Source organism: Eublepharis macularius, chromosome 3, assembly GCF_028583425.1.
Source record: "Eublepharis macularius isolate TG4126 chromosome 3, MPM_Emac_v1.0, whole genome shotgun sequence".
Taxonomy (NCBI): Eukaryota; Metazoa; Chordata; class Lepidosauria; order Squamata; family Eublepharidae; genus Eublepharis; species Eublepharis macularius.
The window spans coordinates 143,014,041-143,041,264 of record NC_072792.1 but is presented as its reverse complement, the minus strand read 5'-3'; the positions used below and the strand labels follow the sequence as shown (position 1 = coordinate 143,041,264).

At 39.5% G+C, this 27,224-nt stretch overlaps 1 protein-coding gene across 3 annotated transcripts in view; it reads left to right on the top strand.

Annotated features, from left to right (window-relative positions):
- The window catches only part of ST3GAL6 (ST3 beta-galactoside alpha-2,3-sialyltransferase 6), an 87,053-nt gene that overhangs the window by 47,992 nt on the left and 11,837 nt on the right, over positions 1-27,224 (top strand). For all 3 annotated transcript variants that reach the window (XR_008596717.1, XM_054974886.1, XM_054974887.1), the window contains exons 3-8: positions 1,662-1,739; positions 4,624-4,727; positions 6,851-6,914; positions 12,579-12,674; positions 16,566-16,755; positions 19,932-20,069. Coding sequence is in view for 2 of the 3 variants with exons in the window: in XM_054974886.1 (XP_054830861.1) it covers positions 1,662-1,739; positions 4,624-4,727; positions 6,851-6,914; positions 12,579-12,674; positions 16,566-16,755; positions 19,932-20,069 (670 nt within the window). In the remaining variant the exon portion in view is untranslated. The remainder of the gene's footprint in view (positions 1-1,661; positions 1,740-4,623; positions 4,728-6,850; positions 6,915-12,578; positions 12,675-16,565; positions 16,756-19,931; positions 20,070-27,224) is intronic.

Below are 27,224 nucleotides of genomic sequence, written 5' to 3'. Positions count from 1 at the left end.
GTTCTGGATATTTATTATTAATTTCAAAAAATTATTTGTTATTTTTATTTATTTACCACGTTTCTTAAATCAAGGCAGATGATATAATCCTAATAAGAGAACAACCTCATGCTAGCCTGGAAGATGGCTAGCTGATTTGGCTTGACATAGCTGATTTGGCCACCTGGATCCATGCTATGGTAACATCAAGACTTGACCAGTATAATGCATTATACATAGGTCTCCTGTCTAAGTTAACTAGGAGACTCCAGTTGGTGCAAAACATTGCGGCTCATCTGTTATCAGGAGCAAGTAGAGCATGAATATCACTCTCATCCTGCAGTCTCTCTGTTGGCTACCTATCAGTTACTGTGCCCAGTTCAAGGATTGGCTATCACATACAAAGCTCTTCACAGCCTTTGTCCAGCATGGCTCCTTATGCTGGACCTTGGTCCTTATGCTGGACCAAGGAGCCAGGCGGTCCCAGCATGGGACCGCCTGGCTCCTTATGTTCCTCTATGGTAGCTTCACTCATCTGAACAGGGTCTCCTGCAAGTGCCATCCTGCACATGGGCAAAATCAACAGCTGCCCATACATGTGCATTCTCTGTGGTGACTTCTGCCCTATGGAACAGCCTGCCTGAGGAGGTCAGGAGAGCCCCCACTCTCCTGGTTTTCTGCAAATGATGCAAAACTCAATTATTCCAAAGGGCTTTTTACTCAGATAGGAGGGCTGTGTTGTAGGAAGGTTTTCTCAAAGAGATGCTTCTTTAATGAGTTAGGGACCATAGACTTTACCACTATCTTGCCTTATGTACAATCTGTTGCTATAAGTATGTGCTCCTATGTACTACCTGGGTAGTTAAGTGTTGTCTAATGTCAGTCCTAGAACAGCTTATGCTCTGTTTCTTCTTCAACTCTGTACCGGATTTTTGCTAATGTTATGTCTTTGTAAACTTGCATTTATTTATCCTATAGCATTGTTTATTGAAATATCCTTGATATTGACTGTACTGATCTCACATTATGTAATCTGCCTTGAGTCTCAGAGAGAAAGGTGGACACATCCATAACTTTCTGATGTTTCACCCTGAAGTTTCCTAGGTCAGATTTTATCTTCATCCTACTTGGCCTGTTTACCAACAGTTGAGAATGGTCCTTAGGACTGATTACTCTTTTAACTTTTGGTACAGATGTATCTGCCTAACTTTTTATGTATCTGGCAAAGTGAGCTCTGACTCATGAAGCTCAGGCTGGCATATATTTTGTTAATCTTTAAGGTGCCACTGGACAACTATCTTATTTTGTCCATGGTAAGAAAATGATTAGAACATTTATTTTAGATTATATGGAGTGTTTGATATTGCTTAACAATTCATATGAAAGCAAAAAAAAATCTAACTATTGTAAATAGTAGGTCATAATCAAATGTTATATAGTACTACATTTTTCTTGTATAAAGTCATTAGTACAAATTCATTTTGTATGGTATATAATGAATGAAACGAATAATATTATTTGTTCTGTAAATGGATATGCAGCGGAAGCATCTGTCTATTGTAAACATACATGTGGTAATTGTATGCCATGCGCATAGTTTTCTGGCAGGTTTTGCTGACTTCTAAAATTCACTTAGCCCTGCCTAATTGTGTAAAATATGTTTCTCTCTTTTTTCCCCTTAGGTTACCTCCTTTAGATATAGAAAGAAAGGAGGAACTAATAAATTGTGCTTTCAAATCCAATATTTCAACCTTATTAAAGTAAGTAGGAAGGAATACTAATGAAAGATGCTGAAAATGGTTATTAATACATATTCACTATATACCCATCTTACTATAACAGTAGCTCTGAGCATAGATGTTAAAGAATCATAATGGATTTAAAAAAAAATTGATTTATTACATTTCTATGCTACCCAATAGCCAGGTACTTTGATTGGCTATCAATACAGAATTAAACATAAAATCATAATATATAAAAGCATTAAAATGTGAAAGCCAACATCCAAAGAGCTCCATCTGTAGACTGTATCTGTCCTGCACCCCTCTCTTCTGCAGCCCCTCTTCCACTCAGTGTGCAAGCTGCAGCTTGTGTGGGAGGTGACAGACCCTCTCTTGCACAAGTGGAAGCATCTTCTGCTCACCCAAGATGCCCTGGAATACAACTCATGCATTCTCCAAATTATAAATTCCACCAATTTAAAGTAAAAGACCTCTGAAATGAAACTATTTTAACTGACAATTTTGTCAAGAAGAATGACACCTGATCTAGAGCCATGACATATGAGAGGTGATGTTCCTTCAGATAAAAAGGGCTTTAAAGGTTTAAATCAGCATGTTGAAGTAAGCCAGGGAATCAGCTGATTCCTGGTGTATGTGACATGGCCCCCATAGTCCACTCCCGTTAAAATTCTGGACACAGTATTTTTGGTCAGTTGTAGTTAAAATACTGTTTTCAAGGACAGCTCCAAATAAAACATATAACAGTAGTGTTTTGCGGAGGTTACAAATGCACAGCTTACAGAGGCAAGGCAAATATGGATAGGAGTAGGTACAAGAAATAAGTACATGGAAATGCCAAATATGTTGTATTTTCATGACTTGCTTCATCAACACAACTATCACTGGTTCAGATACACTAATACAGATTGACAAGTTCAGTTCAGGCAGAGGATGTCTGAATACAATCTTTGTCACAACAGGAACAAGTATGGTTCTTTCATGAGGCATTGCAATCACAAAAAACATGAATATTAGCACAAATGAAAGGCTCATTTAGACTTCCAGTTTAGCTATAGTTAAATCAAAATCTGCACAAATGTAGCTTGTGCGGAAACTGCTCAGATGACTCAGTCTTTCCTTTCCTTTATTATGTGGCATGTGATGAAGAAATGATGGCTTAAGGCCAGCTCTGAGCACCAATAACATGTAAATGCAAGTGCACAGGTTAACTGGAGTTAGTTGTACTTCCCCTAACCAGGATCCTTGTAGGTGGGTGGGTGGGAATAAACTAATTTTGGTGAAGTCCCACACCCATCACAGATAAACACATTAATCTTAAACTGCCATCCCTTCATCACACTCCATGTGAGAAGGGAAGGGGAAGGAGCTGGAGATTCATGTGAGACTAGCACAGGCTACACTCATGCGTTATTTTATTTTAGTCATAATTAAATTGAATGTCAAAAGCAGCCTAAATTTTGATACTATCTGTAAGATGCTAAGCAGCTTATAGTTAGTATTTGCATAACCAAACCTTTAGAGGCATCTTACAATTGCAATTTTCAGCCATTTTCCCAAGGGGTAGTTGTCTTATTTTTGTTTTTGCATATCCAGCATTAGAACGGAAAGATTACGTAGGGCAGATTGCTTGTTTGGAAATGGTTTGCGTCTGGCTTCTATTCTACATTAGCTGATTTGGCAAGGGCCACTCTAGGAATTTTTAGCATTGCTTGTGAAAAGACACCAGTCAATCTCGGGGGCAAAGTTTAGCACTTTCTATCAGCTGGATAGGAGGACCCTCCTTGGCAGAACCTACTTACACAGTGAACTTGAAGACCAAGGAACCAGAAGTGAAACTAGTTTAGAAGGAAGTGCCCCCTCATCCCAGTTACAAATATATGGGCTCTGGTTATTGAATGGTTGCAACGCATTTTGGGCATGTCCCAAAGCCTGGGAAGCCCTAGCTCTAATTAAGCCAATGGAGTTGTGCTCCCTGGTGAAGTACACATGCACCTTTTTGCTGGTTTAAAGAAGTAAAATGAAAGCCTGATTTATTTCATCATTTTCTTCAAGGACTGCAGATGCTCACCATGCTCTTCAGGGACTGCAGATGAGATGGAATGTGTGTGTGTTTCAGTGGATAAAATTAAATAAGCTTCATGTGCTGATGAGCACCATTGTTTTGGCTGTCATTAAGCTCTGATCTTCAGTCAGAAAAGGAGGAGGGAAATTAAGTGTGCAAACTTAAAAGAAACAGTTCCAACTACAGCTTTAAATCTTTCTGAGTTTTACATTTACCTTTATATAGCAGCAATGAAAACCCTCCTTCTTGCTATTTTTAATTAAATACTTTTGTAGTAATCAAGAACTTGAGCTGCTGAGTGCATGCAAAGAGGCCAAAGGAAGCTTTGCCTTGTTAGTGTCATGTTTAAATCAAGCTGCAGTCTTTCTTGATAGCACACAGTTGCTCTGAGATGATACAGAAGGATCCCTGCATCTTTTGGGAAACAGTCCATTCTTTGAAGGCAAGAGGGTCTTAGTCTAAGCAAAAAGAGGGTTTTCAAGTCAAATAAGGCAAATGTTTTATGGTCAGTGTGCAGAGAAACAAGTTTATATGTTGAAAATTCCTTACAGATTTTAACTATTCAGTAAGTTTTTGTTTTTAATTTAATAAATTTTGGCAACTTATACTTTAGTTCCTTAGCACAATTAGTAATATCTATTTTAACCTGCAGCACTGCTAATTTAAGTTGTGTTCCTTCCTATGGGCTATTCTTATTTTTCACTTCCCGTGTAATGAAACCAACGCATGCTGATATCCATTTAAGCAATGTGATAGGTAACCAACTGATATAACTGTGCATGTCATATGAATGTTTGGTAAAAATAGTTACTAGCTTTATTTTCCTCTTTCTTCTGTAAGTGTAAATAAACTATATCCCTTCCTGTGCACTGAAAATTTTCTGGAAGAATCAAAGTTCCATGGAAGCGTTAGGACTGAACTACCTTATGGAGTAAAGAAAGCAGGTTAGTAATTGTTATGTGCAACATTATGTATAAAGTTATGCTTCATTTCTGTTAAGGTATGCAGGGTTTTTGAAAGTGTTAGAAATGAACATGGTACAAAACTAAACAGATGTTTAGGAGGTAAATAAGAAGGTACAGAATCTGATTCTGCACTTCCTACATGGTGTTTGAAGCTGGCCTTATCTTGTATCTAATTCCCATGTGTGGTCCCACCATGTAAATTTACTATATTTATTTATTTTAGAAAATTTATATGTCATGTCTTGAGTCCAGAGACATGTTTGAGACAGCACACAAAGTAAAACAATAAATCATAAAACAACATAAAATCACACCATAAAAAGCCAGAAGCATAAAATAGCATAGAATCATAGAGTGGGAAGGGGCCATACAGACCATCTAGTCCAACCCCCAACATGATACTGCTTAAAATGATATTCAGAAAAACATTCTTCAGACTACAGCTTTTAAAAGATGGTACCCCTCATTTAAAAGCCTAAGTAAAAAAAGAAATGTTTGGGATCTGGTTAGGGCTGCCAGACCCCCGGTGGGGGCGGGGGATCCCCTGCCCCCTCCTACCCCCGCCCCTACCTACCTGGCCTGCGGGGGGCACACCTTCAGTGCACGCCCCCTGCAGTGCTGCGCCCCCCCCCCCGCGCACAGCAGCAGCCAGGATCAGGCCTGTTTTGGCCTGGATCAGGGCCCCTGTGGAGCGCGGACCCAATCCACGCCAAAACGGGCCCAATCCACGCCAAAACGGGCATGGATCGGGCCTGTTGTGGGCCCCTGCAGAGCGCAGGAATGCTCCCATGCTCCACAGGGGCCTTAAACGGGCCCGATCCGTGCCAAAACGGACCCGATCCGTGCTAAAATAGGCGCGGATTGGGCCCGTTTTGGCATGGATTGGGCCCGCTGTGGGCCCCTGCAGAGCGCAGGAACGCTCCTGCACTCCGCAGGGGCCCACAACGGGCCAGATCCGCGCCCAAACGGGCTGTGTGGTGACGTCAGTAAGTGACGTCATCGCGCGTGTGGAGCACACATGCACCCCCTCCCCCCCAGGTAAGAGCCAGGCCCCAATCTCCCGCTGGGAGATCGAGGGGGGCCTGGCAACCCTAGATCTGGTACATAAAGGAGGGAGGACATCCCAGAGCCAAGGTGCTAGTATTGAGAAAGACCTGTATCTGGTTGCCATCTGCCTCGCCTCTGCAGGTGAGGAAACAGAGAACAGGATTTTAGAAGATAATAAAAACATCTGTAGGACTGGGTCACCAGAGCAAGGGATCACCTGGATTTGCAGAAAAGCCTGTTTACTTAAAAAAGAGGAGGATTAAAAAAAGAAATAGTTTAAAAGTGCTGTAAGAATATCTTGCAAGATCTCAGCAGCCATTTTATAGCTCTTGGCAACACTAGACAACATTGTTGGTATTGTCTGTGAGTGCCTAGGCAAGCTAAAATTACTACCAAGAGATCTCAAGACTGCTTCATGAGATTTTAACCAAAATTTGAAACTGAAGGAGGTGAATTGCAAGTGAGCACCTGGGATAGGCAGGAAGATGGGGGAGGCCAAAGAGTGAATTAATGTGGGGGCAATGGAGGAAGGGAAAATAGAGCAGAAGAGGACCTAGATCAGGCAAAAGGTGGGAAAGTCCACTTGTTTTTATATAATGAAGATATTACATAATTTATTTGACAGTCATCATCAGTTTTTATGAGTCTGTTGCCTGAACATTATGATCCTTTACATTTTTGGGGAGACAGTTGGGCTGTAACAGGTGAAGCTTGTGAGGAGAGTAGTGCAGAATTAGCTCCAAATACAGAGCGGAGGTTCAGCTACCTTAGATGCGTCCAAAATTATAACTTGCGTCTCAATCCTCCTTCTAGGCATTTCCATCAATTAACATGGAGCAACGGGAGGTTCTATAATCTTGCATTCTTCCCAGTGTTCAAATGATTGTTACCAGACTGTGAGTTATCAAGGGGTTGTTTCTGTGCAATGTGCTGGACTCAAGTGCAAAAGTCATGAGACTTTCCTGTTAGCTGTGACCAAGGAAGAAAAATCCTAACCCTCATTTCTGAATGTCTTTCAACCAAATTTTAAAAAGTTTTTGTTGTATATATTACAGAAAGGTATTTTCAACTGGCGCTTTCAAGACTGCAGAACTGTGAGCTGTTCAGTGAAGATGATGGGTAAGGTGGTTTGTGTTGTTTATCCATATCTACTCAGTGAACGGTATGTGGCATTCACTGTTTTACCAGAGATTAATGTCCTGATAAAATACAGCAGTCATGATACTGAATAGCATATACTTGAGCTGAATTCCACATGCAAATTGATACTGACTTTACTAGTTAGTTTTATGCGGAAGAATTAGTTTGGTAAGGCAATTCATGATTGCAAGCTTTGAAAATAGAAGTTGAATGTCTCTGCTGTCTATTCACCTACAGTATGACTTCACTGTAAAAAATGGTTCAATTTCTAATATAGACAAGGTTAAGTTGTGTTAAAATTCTAGTATTTTCTAGAGGAAAATATTTATATACCCAGATTCCACTGGTGAAGCAGGAAGAAAAACTGTTCTGAAGTGACGTGAAGGGGTTGGACACTGCAAATGCCATCACAGCATCGTTTTGCAGCTGATACAGAATGGATATGAAGAAGGCAGTGCCTTTGTGTGTACATTGTGGCTCAAATAGTTGCATTCTGCATACCAAACATTATTATTTAACTTTAAGAAGCTGTCGTGTAGTAGTTGCTGTTGTCTGCTTTTGCAATTTACAGTGCGACCCAGATAAATAACACTTGTTTCTAATCACAATCCAACATGTGAACACTGTGCTTCAACCACACACATGCATGTTACATCTTGTATGTTTATTTTATTTATTTTATTTATTTATTTTTTCAATTTATATACCGCCCATCCCCAGGGGCTCTGGGCAGTGAACAGTTAAAATCAATAAAAACAAAAAACTAAAATCAATATACAAATAATAAAACAAATTAACAAGGTGCAGTGGTGGGCAAATGAAACATTAAGGGAGATTTAAACAGAAATGGTTTGTGCAAAAGGCACATTGTTTATTTGTCTCTTTTTCTAAAAGAATAGTGCACTCTGAATTATTCCTTTGCTTATAATACAGTCCTGGCTTTCCAAATACAGAAATCAGAAGTGCTAAAGGAACTTCAAGAGCTTGATTTATCCCACCAATAGGTGCCTTTGGGGAGCTGCTAGATTGAGGGAGGAATATGTGGCAGAAGAACAAGAGGAAGCGGTCTTCTCTGCAGGGGTTGGGGAAGGTTAAGAATATGTAGATGAGTGTTTAAAACTTGGATAGAATCAGGGATGATAAGGTTGAGTTATCTGGTTCATTAGCATCTCAAGGGAGAAATGGCTTAATTTGCACAGGGACCTGGATACCTATTTAAGAGAAAACATATTAAAGATAATGTACAGATAGTATTTAATACTGGATAAAATTGCAAAATTGAAAAAGTCCCACCTAAAGGGTGCTAAAATAGTAAAGAGTCCATCTTTACATCTTCGTCATCTGACGAAGAGAACTGTGGTTCTCAAAAGCTTAAGCTACAGTAAAGTTGGTTAGTCTTAAAGGTGCTACTGGACTCTTTACTATTCTGCTACTACAGACTAACACGGCTAACTCCTCTGGATCTAAAGGGTGCTGGAGATGTAATAGTAAAGTGGGTTCTTTCTCTACATTGGACAAACAGGTCAGTCCCTACACAAAAGAATAAATGGACATAAATCTGACATCAGAAATCACAACACATAAACAAGTGCGTGAACTTTTTAATCTTTCTGGAAATTCCATCACTGACCGAAAAGCAGCTATCCTCAAACAGAGAAACTTCAAGGGAAGTTTACAACATGAGATTGCTGAAATGGAGTCCATTCAGAACAGAGGTCTCCCTATTCCACCCCAGGCTGGGGTGTGCCATTATACATTTACATCCTGGTATCTTCCTTTGCTACACACCTTCCCTCTAATCAAACTGCTTTGTATTTTTACATCCTCATGCCCTCCCTTGTAACACGCCACCCGTCTTTTAGCTGAGATACAAAGACTTAGGGATCTTCATTCATACTCATGTTGGAAGAAGGGAGCTCTGACTCTTGAAAGCTTACACCCTGAAAAATTTGTTGATCTCTAAGGTGCCACTGGGCTCAGATCCCAGGTTCTTTCTTTCATATATGGTAGCAGTATTCTGTATCAAAGGCATACTGGTAGAAAGTGTTCAAAAACCTAGAGGATATTCCAAAGCAAGAACTACCATGTGACTACCCTTCTGGGGCTTCTTCCTAGGTAGCTAAAACCAGGAATTAGAAATGTAGGTAAGACCTTATTGGTAGCAGCCCAAACAATTTTGTCACAGTATTGGAAAAATGACACACTTCCAAGGCAAATCGTCTGGGTTCATAAAGCCTGGATTATTATGTCAATGAACAAGATAGCGGCAATTAGAAAGATCTGCTCAACAAAATTTTATTAATACTTGGCAGCTGTTTATTATGTATTGGAGCTGTGGGAGAGTGCTTAAGAGGAAATTCTGAAGTGTGTATGAAGGTGCCCTTGATTATGCCACATGGGCATGCGTGTGTGGGTAAAGTTTATATACTTGGGGTTAGCTTTTATTTGTAGGTATGATGATTCTACTCAGTTCTTATTGGTTGGTTTGATGATGGCTTCTTTATGGTAAAAATATAAATGCATATGAATTCATAGGATAAGGGGGAATAAATGGAGTGGCATGTAGGGGAAAGTGTATGAGAACTCTTTAGCACTGTATGTGCATTCTGCAGACTCCAGTGAATGCTAGGCACACCTGTACCTGCAGATACAGATAGGGGGTAGCAACTATAGATCAGTACATCATAATCCTGCCTTTCTTTCCAAGAAGTTCAGAGCAGTGTTACACCACTCCCTTAACCATTTTATCCTCCTAACAGATTTGTGAAGTGAATTAGTCTGTGAGCATTTGGCTGTCCTAAGGCCACCTAGTAAGCTTGATGGCAGAATGGGAATTTGAACCCAAAGCTCACAGTTTAGAGGCTGACAGTCTAATCCCTGCTCCCATTGTATACCATTATAATTAGCCCCTTTCTGGCTCACCTTGGTATGCATGTATTAGACGTTATGCCCTGTGGATGCAGCACTTACTGCCACCGCCTAGATTTTAAGGCCAGCCAATAATTCTCCTGGTTTTAGTCTGTTTACATGGGTTGAGATTGAGGTGAGGAGCCTATCTCCCCCTTTCTCCCTTATTTTACTTTTACAGGAAGTAAAAGTTTCTTGCTATCTAAAATTTTCAAGACTTCTGCTGACATTTTCCACGAGAGATGTCTCATATTTCAAGGGACTCTGAAAAGCAAGGAGCTTCCCTTGGGCCATTCAGAAAGTGAAAGCTCAACCAGGAGCTCGTTCAGTCTTCTTACCAGGATCTAGCTGCTGAACTGTTTCCTCAGAAACTTGCAGTTCTTTGCATGTAGTACCCTTTAATGCAGACGCTGAAGGGAGTGAATGGTTTTGAGACCAAAATTCTTCCCCTTCCCAATCTGGGATGCTCACATACTTTGGTCATCTCAGTATAATAGTTTATAGTTCAACTGAAAACTCTCACAGGATTTGGCTTGTTACTTCACCAAAACATAGGGCTGTATCAATAACATACCCTATCACAACAGTTCGTGTGGGATTCCAGTTTAGAAAATATTCTAAACTCACTTATTATGATAAGTTTTAATTATACTTAAATTACCTAGCATTAAAGAGCACAGCCTCAGAGTTGCAGTCCTAAACATAGTTACAGTCTTCTGTTGAAGGCAATGGTGTTAGAAGGATGTAACTCGATTTAGGATGGCTCTGCCAGTATCTTAAGTTTGTTGACGCACTGGACTTAATTTTACATATATAGTGAACACTGAAGCTGCAAAGGCTTAGGTCAGAACCAATGAAAGACAGACCATCTGTTGTATAAACAGTTGCATTAATAGTGAATGAGAAGGAGTCGTGATAGTCCAAGGCAAATGCCATTGCGAAAAATTAATGGGCAATAAAATTCAGTTTTGTTTCTAGCAGTCTGCTGTCTTATTCCACCTGTCTTTTAGCCTCTCTACTTTAAAGTTAGGCCCTATAAGTTATATTTCAGAAGCACTTTCCATAGGTACCTGTCCGAAATTCAGCCCCTGGATCCATTCCAGTGGAGCTTGGTTACTTACTCGTCCACTTACTTACTTACTAGTCCACCTTTTCTTTTTCTTTGATCTGAGGGTAGGGACAGAAGCAAGGGGACAGTTCCCCCACATGTTTGTTTCCCATTTTACCTCATTTTATTCCAGGGGACATTGTGATCAGTATTCTTCCTTTAACCAAGTGCCCACTGCATCCTCAGGCTTTGCTGTGGCTGTGCCACAGACTTGCTGCTAATTCCATCTATGTTTTCAGCCGGGTTCCCTGACACAGTTCTCAGCTGCTTTCACTGCAGTTTTGGAAAGATGCACAGAGGCAGACTTTCCCCACTGAACAGGATCCATTTCATTCATCGTGGCTGAACCTGGAATAAACTGGCTCAGGGACTGTTCGGGCAATGACAGTTTGACAGGATCAGATTAGAACCTAGGTCATGCTTGGAATCAATGAAAGGAAAATCTGTTACATGACAAGTATCATGTTTCCATCTGCAAATCTTTTATTTTAAAAGCCTAGCTTCTACCTTTGTTCAATTGCTTGGCTTCCATATATAAACATATGAAGCTGCCTTATACTGAGTCAGACTCCGGGTCATTGTATAGTCTTAAACCCAGAACGGTCATCTTGCAAAGCATATGCTCAGATTTGGCCTCGGTTCTTCAGCATATCCGTTAGGGCAAACCACCTATCTTAGGTAAAGTGTTAAATTGAGGAGCTATGTTAACTGGTTCTCTTGATTTGCTTGTTCCACATTCATCAGTGCTTGTCTACAAACTGTTTTTTAATTCTATTGATTAAGATATCCAAAACAAGTAAAAATAAATGTTTAAATCACATAAACTATCCATCCAGTACAAAAGGTATACAGTGTGGTTGTGATGTTTATATTTGCTTCTGGAATCATAACTTGGGGAGTAAATACTATAATGAATACATGAAGGAGTCGTATACATGAACGCGTGTCTAGACCTATCTTTTTATATAGAAGGTGTGATTTTTTTTAAAAAAAAAAGAGCAACAGCTACTCCCCATCCAGAAAGCAGTTAGAAGATGACTGACAAACAGACCCCTACCAGGAGCATACGGAATCTGTCTGGGCTAGCTAAGTTAAGGCTCACTGTATTGCCTGAATATTTTGGAGTGACCAAAGGATGAGAGACAACAGGATTAGTTCATAACTTAATTTTTTAAACTGTGTGGCCACATCTCTGCAGTGAAGCAGTTTGAAACCAGTTTATAAAACACAATTTTCTAACTCAGTTCACAATGAAGCTTGAACTACAAGGGTTTTATTTACCGACCACTTTTTTTGAAAGCTTCAGAAGCAAGTTCAGGAACTGCAACTGGATGCAGAATATCTGCGGGAAGGGTTTGTGTAATGTGTAATTTGGCCACAAAATGAACTCTTGACAAGAAAAGTTCTTCTTAATTCCTTTAAAACACAGCCTGTATCAGTAGTCTTATTTCCAACAACAGACTGGTTATTGTCTCCATTCTTTAAACAGGAATTTCATCTCTTGTTGTCAGCATATCTGTTTCATATGTTCATGTTAGCAATGGTGTTAATGTATTTTATTTTTTCCCCAAGGGAATATACTTCTATACTCAACACTTCAATAAATACAGATGTTCTTGTTTCAACAGTTCATTTTGCAAAAAATGTGTGGTTGTTGGCAATGGAGGTGTCCTTCGAAACAGGAGTCTAGGAGAGACAATTGATTCCTATGATGTGGTAATCAGGTAAACTATTTCTCATTTTATAGCAACTTTTAATACTGGAACCACTAATGTAGGTTACCATTCTATTATTGGTGGGGTTGAGGCTAGAGAGTATGCAGGTTGCCAAAGGTGAGTAAGCTCATGGCTCTCCAGAGGTGAATGGGGACTTAACTATTATGGTATACCAGCTCTTAAAATGTGCTTTTGTTCTAATCTAATTGGTTGAGCTGAACATATGGCTAAATCTTGAAACTTGCTATCTTTAGCTTCTCTGTCAAGTGGGTTACTACTACAAGTCATCCCTTTTGCATGAATAGTTGAAGTTTTCTATCTGCTGGAGAAATGTCCTGGGTGCTGACATTAAAAAAGAGTGACCAGTTTCTCTTTGGGTGAAATTATATTATATTGCCTTTTATTATATGCAAAATTACTCAGATAGTGTTTGGAAATGAAAAAAGGTGACCGGCAAACTTCTGCGTGATACTCTCCACTGCTGTAGCATCTGATGGGCAGGTGTCTATGGAAGGAGGAGGAAACATGAGGGCAGAGCAGGGTGTGGGGAGGTGGAAAGAGCAGAACAGCATAGGCAACAGCAATGTGAGGCAATATCATAGAGGCATAAAACTATGGAGGAGCTCAGAGCTGGCTCCCACAACAGCAGACTAACATGGTTGAGCCTAACTACAGCATATGCTGCCTACAAGTTCACACAAGACAGAATATGGGATAAAGAAGGCGCAGCAGGCCTTAGAATGTTTGTGGATTTTCAAAAGAATAGTAATTTTTTAAGTTAAGAAGAATAGAGATCTAGGACTGCAGCTTTACAGATTGTGATATTTCAGTATTTCCAGTTAAGACATGGAATCCAATCTCTTTTGGAAAAGGATGATGTGTTTAATCCATTGAATAACTTTGAAAAAATCCTAACTGGGCATGTGCAGGTGAAAGGTTTATTAGCAAGGATCTATGAATTACTTTAAGAGAAAGTTGTAATACTATGGAAATGTAAAGGGATTTATGTTTGATAATTTCAAAAATAGATTGAGAAAGGAGGATCCCTAAGATATCTATGAACGTTGGGATAAGAGAGAATTTTATTTATTTATTTATTTACGTCATTTATAGTCCGCCATTCTCACTGAGACTCAAGGCAGATTACACAGTATGAGATTAATACAATCAGTATCAAGTAAGTACATTTCAATACAATACCATAAGGTAAACATATACAAGTTTAAAGACATAGCCTTAGCAATGATCCAAGACATAGAAGAGATCCTGAAGCAAAACATAATCAATTCTAGGACTAACATTAGACAGCATGGAGTGATGGTTGTACATATTTAAAGCAGCAGATAATATATGAGGCAAAAATGGTGATGAAGTCTATGATCTCCAACTTGTTAGTGAAGCACCTGAGACCCCATCCCTCTTATAGGTTGTATATGACCCCAGTTAGACTACTAATAATAAATGTAGGAAATGGAGAGAAGAGTTGGGGACATTTTTTCATGTATGGTGATCCTGTTTGAGAGTACAGGGTTTTTGAAAGATGGTACATAGAGAATTAGAAGTAATTTTTGACATGTTCCCTTAATCATAATCCAAAAATGTATTTGCTACAAGATATGCCAAATGACCTGGATTTGCGGCAGAAGAAACTTTCGATACAATCGATAATTGCAGCTACACTATCTTTGGTGCAAACCTGAAAGTTACAAATTATACTATCATTGGAACAGTGGTTAAACAGAGGGTGACTTATGTAAACCATGAATAAAATCTCAGTATGCAGGAATTTCTGGTTTAAAAAAATCCAAGATTTATTTCAGAATACAGAGATACATGGTCTTTATTTCTTATTTATTGAAACAGTCATAAGAGGAATGATAAAGTTCATCAAGAATGATTGGGTATGGTTTAGTGATAAGGATGCATGATTTAAGATTGGTGTGATGCGGCCTATTGCCTATGTAAGCAGTACTGGATGTATTTGAAGTGTTTGTTGTTAACGTTTTATTTTTAAATTTATAATAATTTTTTTAAAAAAGAAGGTAGTGCAGCTATTTTGGATATGCCAGTAAGTGGGATAGAAGTACAAGCAATTGACCTGCGTTTCTCATGCTTCTCTATAACATGGGAAAGTAAACTTGTGCATTTGTTTTGTCCTACCCTGGGGACATACATAAACTCCCAATTTGCTTATCTCCCTGTACTTTCTGTCCTATGACCTTTATCACCCTGGTCAGTAAGGCTTAACCAGTAAAAAAACACAAGCTCACAAGTGTAACTGAAACAAATTACCCTGGTTTATTACAGTGTAGAATCACAGTGTAGAAAGTAGATGAATAAAATGGTGATGCAAATAAGAGCCATATATAAAAACATAATACATGAATATGTGGATAGTGGCAAAATTTTGTCTCTGTCTCTACAGCATTCCGCCCTCCAGCCCACCTAGTCAAAAGCTATGCAAAGCCCTTTAAATGACACTGAGTTCCAAATGCCACCTACCTGTTTCAGGTCCTGTAATTTTCAGTCCAATAGCCTGGGAATCTACCATGTTACCAGTGGAAAGTGAACAAGGATTTAAAACAAAAGTAAAAACTGGACAACGAAGAAACCAGAGAGAAATTGAAATTAAATTACAAAGAAGAAAAGGGAGAGAGGCAGAAAATACACATTAAAAGGCCCTCCCCCCCCCCAAGGTGAAAGGAATTCTTGTTACAAAGCCGATTGTTGAGGAAGAGGAAGCTAACTGGCTTGGTCCTCCAGCCTTTATACCACTTATCTTTGATCAAGGCAGCATACCACAGATGCAATAACTGTATTTTTGCAGAGCTTCACCTATAGTTTAAACTAGCTGTTTTCTGCAGGAGACAATTTGTTCCGGATATTGTCAGCATTCTGTCTTTGACCCCACACATGAACTTTCCCCTACTTTCATTATGAGTAGACCTCTGTCTGAGGGGGAGGCATGTTTTCTTCCCCTCCTCTCCCCTTCTGATTTGGCCTTTCTGAGGTCAACAGTCAAGCTGATTCTTTTTGTTCATAGTTTAACTAGTAATAAGCTGAAACTTGAGCCTTTCTTCAGGTGGTAATAGTAGGACTTCTTCAGGGTTTTATAGGGCAGCATTAGCAATCATGGCTATGCTGAAAGCATAATTAAAGATCTGTTTCCACCACTCTTGCTAGGCATCTCTCAGATCACAGTGAACTTCCTCAGTACTCTGCCCACCCTCCCTTTAATTATGCTATGTGTAGCTGTGCATCATCTGCCTGTCATATTCATCCAAGCAGTGGCTTCAGTTCAGCAAACCTTACAAAGCTTTAATCTCTATTCTGTTCTTGTTGAGAGGAACAAAGGAGTTAAAATAGGAAGAGAATGGAGTACACATCCGTTTTCTGGGGCCTGTTTGTTTAAGTGGATAATATCAGACTGAAAGCTCGCTTCACTGTTGTGAGTGTCCTTTAATGTAGTATAAAAGAATCCATTTCTTTTGTTTTTGAGGAAAAAAAGGATTGCCTCATGTAATTTTTGCAGAACGTGTTCTTTCTTGTAAAGAATGTTCTCTTGTACTTAAAGCATGTATGAACAGTACCAAAGTAGGAGATATTTCTTAATAATCTCTTCAGAAGTCCCTTCTATGTGCATCATCAGTCTTTTTAATACAGTGGAGGATGGAATCAGAATTAAAGCATATAACTTTTGTTTTGTTAAATGTAAGTAACTTATGTAAATATTACTTGTCAGTAACACTAGGGCAAATTCTGACCTGGCTGATTATTGTTATGCCTGTAAGTTACTGTAGAGGCATATACATACAGTTTGTTATATTGAACTGTATTGCAGCAAAATGGGATTTATATAACCAGCTTCTTCTTCTTCTTTTTAAATCTTTGTTCCAACAGAATGAATAATGGCCCTGTTATTGGCTATGAAGATGATGTTGGAAGGAGGACAACGTTCCGGCTTTTTTATCCGGAGTCTGTTTTTTCAGATCCAGTTCATTATGATCCTAATACAACTGCAGTCCTGGTTGTCTTCAAACCTCAAGACTTAAAGTGGCTTTGGGACCTATTAAGTGGCCAACGTTTAATTGTGAGCCAGTTTCATTTGTTTTGCTTTTGTTCACCATTTCACCGTACTCTGCACCAACTTCTTAGCCCCAATTAGGGGTATGGAATATAATGGAAGAGACAGGAACATGCTGGTATATAAGACTAACCTTCCAGGTGTACATGAGTATATGCATTGGTGGAGATGGTGAGAAAACAGCTGTGGGGTAATGGTTCTTATGAACAAAAAATAAAAGAAGAAATTTAGCGTGTTATTCCACAGTGTAAGATGCCTTGCATTGATTTTTCCCTTCCTTATGATTAGCATAGAGTAAATGATACAAAACAACTAAATAGATGCACGCTTGCTCAGTTACAGAGGCCATTCAGATTTCTTGGCATAAGAATTTTTATTTTAAGCACACTGTGTAAGGAAAATACCCTACACCATATCTTAATTTTATATTTTTAGAATTAACATGAGATAAGAAGAACATTTGATTTATATAACACCCTTCAGGACAACTTAAAGCCCACTCAGAGTGGTTTACAAAGTGTATTATTATTATGCTCACACCAATCACCCAGTGAGATGGGTGGGGCTGAGAAAGCTCAGAGAGCTGTGACTGATCCAAGATCACCCAGCTGGCTTCAAGTGGAGGAGTGGGGAATCAAACACGTTGCTCCAGACTAGAGTTCTGCTGCTGTTAGCCACTACACCAAACTGGCTCTGTTTCTCAAGCACCTTTTCATTTGGACAAGTGGCTTCATCTCTTTCTTAAGAACAAAAGAAGTGCCTTCAATATGAACACTAAGCTAACAGAAGTGGAAACCACAAATGAAGGCAACAAGCAAAAAAGTTAACTGCAGTATACAACTGCAGTTTATAATAGCAAGTGACTTTGAGAGGCAATAAGAACAGTATCATCAGCTATTTTTCCATCCTGCTCCTCTTTAGCATGCTGGAACTGCCCTGTGGTGCTGCCAGCCGCTGCCCTGGTTACAATGTCTGATATGCAATGAGAATGATTTGTCTCCGTGGTGCCAGGGGTGAGGGAAGGGAAATGAACACTTAGCAAAACAGTTTTGAGTGTGAATACATGTAAGGATCTGCCAAGTAACTCTCAAAAGAGTTCACTGCATGAGTCCAGGAACTGCATGAGTTAAAGCACTTTATTGATAAGCTACTAGAATCATACCCCTACTGCATTCCTTGCCAGGAATGGCATTTCTCTGCAAGCACATAACGTATATAGGATTCTAAGCACAGCCTAATTCCCAGAGTCCCTACCCCCTTCAGGAAACAGCTAAGTAGCACACAGTTTTATATTAGTTTGTCCCCCCTTTTCCCCTTCTTTTTGCTTTAATAAAAAATATTTTTAAAAAAGAAAGGAAACAGCAATTATTATTATTATTATTATTATTATTATTATTATTATTATTATTATTTCAGTTTATAAACCACCCATCCTCAGGGGCTAAGTTCAAGAGATGATCAACAGGACAAAGCAGAGATGATGTGTTAGAAACTTCAAGGCCGTGAGGCACTGCTTCCCAGGCTAAAGAGAAAACACACAGATAACTGCAGAATAGCCCCCTCCCTTGCAGATTTTCACATTCTAGTCAGAGAACAGCTTCAGCCCCTATCATCATAGTCATACAGTACACAGGGCCTTGCAGAGGATGGCAGGTGACATCCTGACAATAAGTAGGTGTATATCTCTCAAGAGGGATCTCATGTCCTCATACCGTTTTCACACACATGTTCTGCATGATTTTTAGTAGGATCTGGAAGATCGTACTTGAAGAAAATAGAAATCGTGGATGCCACAATTTGTGACAAAACAGACCTGAAATCGAGGGTAGTGGAATAGGTGATTTGATCCGTCAGTTCACTGATTTCTGCTGTCTCTCTTGTTCATTGCTGCAAGAACATAACATAATCTGTACAAATAGTTTTGAAGAGAAATTATTGGTCCAGATAATCCTTCAGTATGTGCCCGTTGTCTCAGATTGTGCTGTGCATCTGAGTCTTTGCTCCTTTTTGCATTTGTGTATATATATATGCCCACAGTTATAAGATGTTCTTGTTCCCCCCCATATCCCTAGACACATTGTTTTGTACCTCAGATGCTGATTGCAGTGAAATGTTATCTTGAATTCTTGGAGCTCTTTTCCTGCCCATGCTCTTTTTTGCCCACTTAAAGATGATATGAATCAAAGTTCTTATCTCTGATGTGCAGGACATACTGCAAATGGCGTGCAATCCTGATTTGATTATGGAAATAATCTCCCCCCCCCCCAACTCCAAACTGGGAAAATTAATAGCACAGAAGCCATAAAGATTACTATAGCAATCCATTATGTCTTAACAGTAACCAAGTTACCCTCCAGATTTTGTTTGGGTAGGAAACCAGGATCCTGCTCCTGGCACTGCCACTGGTTGCTTTGGTTCTGGTGCTGGAGTGCTACAGAAAAGGCTTTTGTTACTCCAACATCCTCAGCCAGTTCCATTTCTGGCACTGTGCGTGCCTCTCCCATCTGATGCCTTTGCATCCAGTTCAAGAGGGGAAATGAAATGGAGGCAGGGGGGATGCACAAGCTTTTCATTAAGCTGAACAAACTGGCTGATCAGTAAATCACTGAAGCTTGGGTTGGTTTCTTCCTAGCCCACTGAGAATTTTTTTCCAGATAAACAGGTGAAGAAATTACCTCAGATATACTAGATTGTGTCATAGCAGTAAACTATTCAGTTGACTGAAGAGTATTTCTGTTTACATTTAAGGAGCTTTCCCTTGAGTTTGTACATATAAAATGAGACTTCATATGTCTAAGCAGCTCTGGGATGCCTCCACCTCTTTCTAGGACATTTCATTGCCTTTCTGGACAGCTTTCTTCTACTGATCAGGATAAAGCATTAATTGTTTTCATTTTCAAGGATTTCATTATTGAATTCATTTTCTTTTGGGGGAACATCAGAATGTGTTTCAATTCAGTCTTGTTGCTGTATTGGTCCCAGTGAAAGAAGGGCACAGCATAAGCATATGATTGTGTGAGCTTTCTTTCCTTTGCAGTGTCTCCCAATGTGTGTGTGTGTGTGTGTGTGTGAGAGAGAGAGAGAGAGAGAGAGAGAGACTTTACCTCCCTTCTACATGACTTAGCAGTGGCTTCTTAAAATGTTAGTTTCTAAGTTTTAATAGAAAGCTGTATGTTCAACAGAGAACAAATGCCTTTTGGAAGAAACCAGCAATGAAAATGATATACAAATCAAACCAAATCAGAATTCTTGACCCAGCCATTACCAGAAGAGCAGCGCACGAATGGCTTCATTTGCCCACAAAGTTTGCGAAACAGGAGGTAAGTATTCTTTTACAGTGCTCGGATCAAGTAACTCCCTATGACAATCATTCTCAAGAGATGTGCCTTGACATGCCTCTTGTAGATTTACTGCACTGAAAGTTGTGACAATTCCCCATTGTAGTGATAGGATGATTTAAAGAAAAGTGCCAAGGGTAAAATGCTTTATTCTTCCTGGGGGTCTTTTCCCTCCTAGATGTACAATGCTTTCCATTTCTAAGAGAGACACCAGACTCTGGTACATAAGAATCAACAAATGTACAGTGGGTGTATTAGGAGAACAGAGTGATTCCATATGTACAAATAAGAGTTGGTTGTATTAACAATCTTGCAGCTTTGCATACAAAGTTAGCAGTTTAGTAAACGTCTCTTAGCCTGCCTGCCTGCACATACATCTGTTAGTCATTTGCTAATGACTAACACATTGACAGGCTAAAATAAATAATCAACTTTTAACCACAAAGACTGTCCTCATTTTAAAAGGTCAGGTTGATTCTACAAAGAGCATCTCCAATCCTTATTTTTAAAACCACAGATTATCTAGCCTTTGAGCCTTTAATTTATGCTGTTGTGTTTACATTTTGAAGCTTTTTTCCTCTATAAAACTGTTTGCATTTGTTGGAAAAGCTCTTCAAAGGTCAACTACTAAAGCTTAAGGAAAACATTAAAGCTTGTTTTTGATAGTTGTTCCTCCAGGCAGATAATTATATGAGCATTGTCCACTGATGAAAGATCTTTCAGTGCTTTGCTTAGTTTTCAACTGATCAATTAAGCATTATCTATTGATTTTTTTAAAAAATTATTTAAATTCTTTGCTCAGTTCTGTGCATGTTCTGCTTGATGAAATTTAAAAAATAAAAGCACAAAGAACTGAAGTAAACAGAGTAAGTGCAGCAGTAATTGTAACTGATTACTCAATTACCTTTTCATGGAACTATATGTTTTTTACGCAATATCTGTGCATAGATATCTTACCAGATCTTTGCATAGATATCTTACCAGATATCTTTGCATAGATCTGAGTCACTGAAGGGAGCATGAGACGGCCTTTGTTTGTTAAGTTGTATGTTATTGCACATTTTTAGCTCGAAAGGCCATTTTGAATATATTCTTTTAAATTTCCTATTGCAGGAACATGCGAGAATGAACAGGACCTCAAAAAAAGCAGTTGTGCCTTGAATGCTTCTGTTCCCAATTCTCCCCACCTTTCCAGTGGTTAGTTAATGATTTAGATTAGTTGATATACTTATTAGACCTTGCAGCCCTCATATAAATCTTACCAGTAGCCCCAACAGATGTCGTGCAGATGTATGCTTGTGCTAGGATGTACCTTAGCAGCCTTCCCTGGGAAGCAGGTTTCACAAATGTGGGTGGGACTGGACAAGTGGCTGCTTTTTGGAAATTTGCCTCACTTGGGTGCAATTTAAGTCCTTGGAAAAGACTGAGGGCTCTTGAGGAAGAAGTACTGTATTTTTGCAGTAAGTGGGATTTTGTATTTAAACTTTCAGAAAAGTTCCAAACAATAAGTGTTGCTGTTGTGCTTGGCTGGGAAAAATAATATTTTGAGTCTCCCATTTTGGCTGTCTTACAAGGGGCTTTAATTTTCAAGTGTGATTAGGAAGTTTATATTCCTCAATTTAGGCTGCTGTGGTAAGGGGAGAAGGGAAAGTACAGAGCTTGTAGTTTCTTTACAAGGAACCCTTTGAAAGAACCCATAGTTGCTAATCGCTTTTGGAAATCTTGCCTTTTGAAGGCAAGACAGAAAGTGGCTGTGTTGAAGGATTTGGTAGCATTTTGCCTACATTGGAACAGTGTGTCTAAGCAAAAACGTACCACAGACCACCCATAGTTTGTGCGTTAAAAGAATTCTTGAAATGTGGCATTTTACCTCCACATTAAAGGTATCAGCAACTCCACTGTTACATATGCACTTACTGTAGCATTTGATAGTTAAAAACCTGTTCATTTTTGTCAGGTTTCCATCTAGCAGTTTTAGACATGGTAATCAGTTAAAGTACTTGTGAGGAGATGGGATAGCTGATTGCACTGCCCCCTTCTTTTCTGAAACTTTAATTTTAAAATGTCACAAGTCACAGTTAACATTCAAGAAAATAGCTGACATCCCTGGAAATCTCTGCCAGGACCTACAGTGGAATGGAGTATCACACATTTGAATTTGACCTTCTTGATATCTCTAGCCTGGTACAGTTAATTTCTAAAGTTGACAATTTCCTGCAGGGCTGTGGATTTTTTTTTTTGGATTGGGTAGCAATATAACTGGAACAAATAGTTCTTGCCCCCCCAGTCAAAATAAAGAGGCAGACACAAGGCTTGGGAAATAAAGGGCCACTTTTTATTCATGGCAACAACATGAACTGCAGCAACTGAAACCTGGCAAGGGCCTAACCAGCAGTACAGGTCAAGCCCTAGGGTCACTCCCCTGGACCCCGCCTTGACCTGTCTGGTGACCCGCTGCCCCAGATGTGAGCCATCCAAATGCATGGCTCGGATCTGGCCGGCCTGGCGGATGGTTTCCCCCTTAAAACTCCAAACACCCCCGCCGCAGAGCATGAGGGCAGAACTTTTCCAGGGGCTCCCACCAGGCATCCTGCCCTCTTAACTGGCCACTGCCAAGCATGCCAGCCAATCCTGACAGGCCCCCAATATGCCCACCAATGGGGATGTGCCAAGGGTACTCACCATCCTGCTAACATCCCCCCAACTAAATCCTGCCAGTGGTAGCCTATACAGCACCACCAGAGCCAATAGCCACAGCTCCAGCAAGCAGTACAAGGTGGGCAAAAAACTTAGTTCCCAAGGCCAATCGGAAAAAAGAAAAAAAATCCTACCTGGCCCCCATAAGGCGACTGGTCAAAAACCTACACTGTCACTTGTGCCAAGCACAAGGCGGTAATTTGGAGTTTCTACGAAGAAGAAACTTCTTCCTCAGGCCTTCCAGGAATTTCATTTACAATTTCTTGACATTCCTCCTCTCTGTAGCTGACACCACACTAGCCATTCTTAGTATAATCCTAAATCGAGTCATGCCCTTCAATGTCAATTGAAGTCAGTGGGTTTAGAAGGGTATAACTGTTTATGATTGCACAGTTACTCTGCAGTTGCCATGATTTGTTTACTCAGTTTTTTATCCACCAGCCAGGTGATTTCATGGTCATCCTGCTCCATTCTTGAATTTTTTTGCTTATGTTTTTAAAGACTTTGTTGTGATTTTTTTTGCTTAGAAAACTGAAGGGCAACTTTGCATCCTTAAAGTTGTGCAGTCAAGGAAAATGTTGCTGTCCACCCTTCTTAGAAAGCAGTGACATTTGCTGAAACATTTATGAACTTTATTTCTTCAGATGTTGTGCCCCATGTTTTAGTGGGCATTTGCTTGCTTGTGTTAATTCTGGTGAAGAAAACAAAAATCCATTTTATTTTAATTCTCACTGCTTTTTATTACTGCTTCATATCATCATATTTAATTCTCATCATAGCTTGAGATTTAGATTATTAAATCCACATATTAGGGTCATGAATAGATAACACAGATCTTCCTAGAAACCTGAGAAAAGTCCCAGGTTTGCAGAAATATCTGAAATTAAAAAATCCATTGGGGCAGGGGTTAAACCCCTCCCAAAAAATAGAAGCAGCCCTTGTAGCTTTAAGAAATGAATGTCTTCTGAGCAGAGATGGGCACGAACCAGAAAAAAAACAAACCAAGTGGTTCTTAGTTCGTCAAATTTCACGAACCACAAACTTTAACAAACCTGCCCCTGTTTCACGAACTGGTCCGTTAGGTTCGTGAAAACGTCACATCCAGGTCAGAAAACCACCACTTCCGGGTCAGCAGAAGGTCACTTCCAGGCCAGCGGAAGGTCACTTCCGGGTCAGCAGAAGGTCTGCATGAAGTCCATCCCCTGTTGTCTAGGAAACTGATTGATTGGCACCAGGCTGTCTGCAGCGACAAATCAAAAAATGAACCAAACGATCCAGCCTAAAGTTTGTGGCGGTTCGTCAGAAATGGGATCTGATGAACCGCTGGTTCGCGAACCACGAACTGGCCTGGTTCATGCTTAATTTTGGTTTGTATTTCAGTTTGTGCCCATCTCTACTTCTGAGATCTTAGCGGCCATTTTGAGGGTTTCTAGGGACAGTTTTGACCTCCTGGTCCACACACCCACTCTCCTCTCTCCTGCTCTGGAGGGAATACTTACCAGGGCCAGGCTCAGCAGCAACCACCCAGCAGCTTGCTACCATGAGACTTGTGCAGCTCACTCAGGCCTGTTGGTGACCACCTGATGACTCATTATTATGTGACAGATACTTCACAATGTGCCATACAATTTGCATGACTTGGCCGGCCCAGCAGTGGCTACCACACAACTTACCTGAGCTACTCGCCATCATAGGACTTCTGCATCTTGGCAGGACTTTTCCCAGGGTGAGGGAAGGAGGGAAAGATGAGACCCAGTTGGTGTCAAGAGTAGTATCTGGGATATCCGGCATCAAACCCCCACTTTGTCAGGGAAGGTTGCTGAATTACCTTAGTCTAGTTACCCTCTCTTAGCCTAATCTACCTTGCAGTGTCGTTTTTAAAATTTTTAGTAGAAATATACAAAAGGACAAAATTGGGTTCATGTTTCAAACTCACAGACCATAAATACAGTTAAACTTACATTTCCTACTTTTAAACTTTAATCTTCCTACCATATCACGTCAAATATCCCAGTTTCTTGCAACCATTCTAGCACTATATCAAATTCTGTTCTTCTGTTTTGCAAATTCCATAGGATATTTCTTATTCCAATAGTCCATGAAAATCATCTGTTGTTGAATAGTTTCCATATACTTTTTCTCCTGCTTTGTTCTTGTTTCAAAGTTGAAATCTTGTCCATAATTATTATATACCATGTTTGTTGTGAGGATACCAGGATTGTTGTGAGGACAAATGAAGGAGAGTAGAATAGAGTAATAGAATAAAGTAAGCTGTTTAGGGTTCCCTTTGGGGAGAAAGGCTGGATATAAATGAGGTAAATAAATAATAAAACTGAAGAAGGGATAGTTAAAAAGTAGGATGTTGTGTGGAAAAGAGAAGGAAACAGGGAACATGGGGGCTTCTAGGAGGAGGGAAAGAAGGAGGAGGTACAGGGCAAAATGAGGTACTTCCATAAGTCCGTGCAGGTTCCTTGGTTGTTTGTTATGTATTTAGCATTGTAGTCACCGTATCCTAAAGGTTTCAGGATGAGTAATAACCAAAAAAAATTAAACCTGGAAAGCCAAAGTAAGATCATTGAATTTTTCCTGAGCCCTTAACTCTTAGGGAGGGTACCTCATTTCCCCCTATAATTCCCTCTTCCCAAACAGTCTTACATTGCTTTCAAAAGATGAACTTATGTAGCTGCTTTATATAGACCATTGGTTCACCTAGCTCAGTATTGTGTGCTCAGAGGATCTTCTTCATGTGCTCAGCTTTGAGTTACAGGCCCTAGCATAAGCCTTGAACTTTGGTGCCTCTGGTGTCAAAAGGACTTTCAAACGAGCAGTCACTGAAAACACCCCTCTTCATCAGCTTGTTATCTCAGCCTGACACAAGCATTGTATCATTAAATTCTTCAAGAACATAATGAGGCATGGGGAAGTCAGATTTTTTCAGCTGTGTTGAATCTGAGTCATTTAGGGCTGTTTTGCCCCTTAAATCCTATAGATATTGGAACAGTTGTTATAACATGCCCCATCTGGCTTGTCTCTGTTATGGTTTACATTTACATATATTTGAGAACAAAAAAAATATATAGCTCATAGTTTATTCTCCTTATTAGTGTATTATTACATTTCAGTGACTGAACAATACAGTTCATTGTCAGTGTTTACAAAGGAATTCCAAAAATACATTTCTTTGCAATAAAGTCTCATATTTTGATCAATAGGTTTGTTAGTTCAGTCCTTTGTGTGAGGGTTGTCCTTCTGAATATGCCCTTGTACCATGCTGCATGTAAAACTCTTACATTTCTGGAACTAGACCACATGGGCTTTGATGTGTAAACATCTGACATGGTGACTCTTTTCAGTCAAGCATTTTCCCCAAAAGGGGACTATACCACATCAGTGAATGGATGTTGTTTGTTTAAAGTATTAGTGTCGGGTCCTGGCTCTGCCAAGAAGATACTGATTGTCATAATTTACTTTTCTCTGATTCCATGATTTTGTAGTTGACTATCTGAAAAGCAATGGTGACTGTAGATGAATTGTCCAATGAACCCAAGTTTTCAAATACATTCCCAGCTGCAATCTTATGGTTAAAAGCTGTTTAAGATGTACATCTCAAAACATAAGAGTGGGTGTGATATTTATAATATACATTACTATTGGTACACTCGTCAAACACCTGGGATTAGCTTCATCTTTCTGTTGAACATTAAATGACTTGGAAAATCTAATATGTGAAATGCCTGGAGACTAGTACTAAATTAGCTCTTAATTTAGATAATCCTGTAAAACAGGATTATCATTGCCTAGGATTGTTGTCAAAATGATTAAGGTTTAAAGCCATATGGAAATTGCATTATTTTGAATCTGAGGTGAATAGAAGAATATTTATGCTGCCTTTTCAGGAACTTGCCCAAATATTAAAAATAATAAAAACAAAACACTAAAGATGTTAATTAAAATCCATTAAGATGAATGAAAATGTATGTGATGTATGAGCTCTAGGTTCCTTTAGATGAATTTTGTGCACCTCAAAGTCACAATTCAGCATTAACTTTGTAGAGTGCAGACTTCCATTTAGCTAGAGACTTTTAACCCCATGGCTTCAAAAAAACTGACAAATTGAGTGTAAGTTGTTAATATACTCTTATTAGTATTGGTAGTATGTAATTTGGAGGGGGCATCATTCAGAGGGAGAGCATCTGCTTTGCACACAAAAGTTGCAAGCTTCAGTCCTCAGCATCTCCAGTTCAAAGAGTCAGTGAGTAGGTGATGTGAAAGATCTCGGCCTTAGGAAGTGAGGTGTGGCTCATGAAAGTTCATATTGAAATATATGTTGTTAGTATTTAAGGTGTCACTGGACTTGTTTTACTTTACTTGAGATCCTGGAGAGCTGCTTCCAGTCAATAATGACCTTGGTAGACCAGTGATCTGACTCAGAATAAAGTA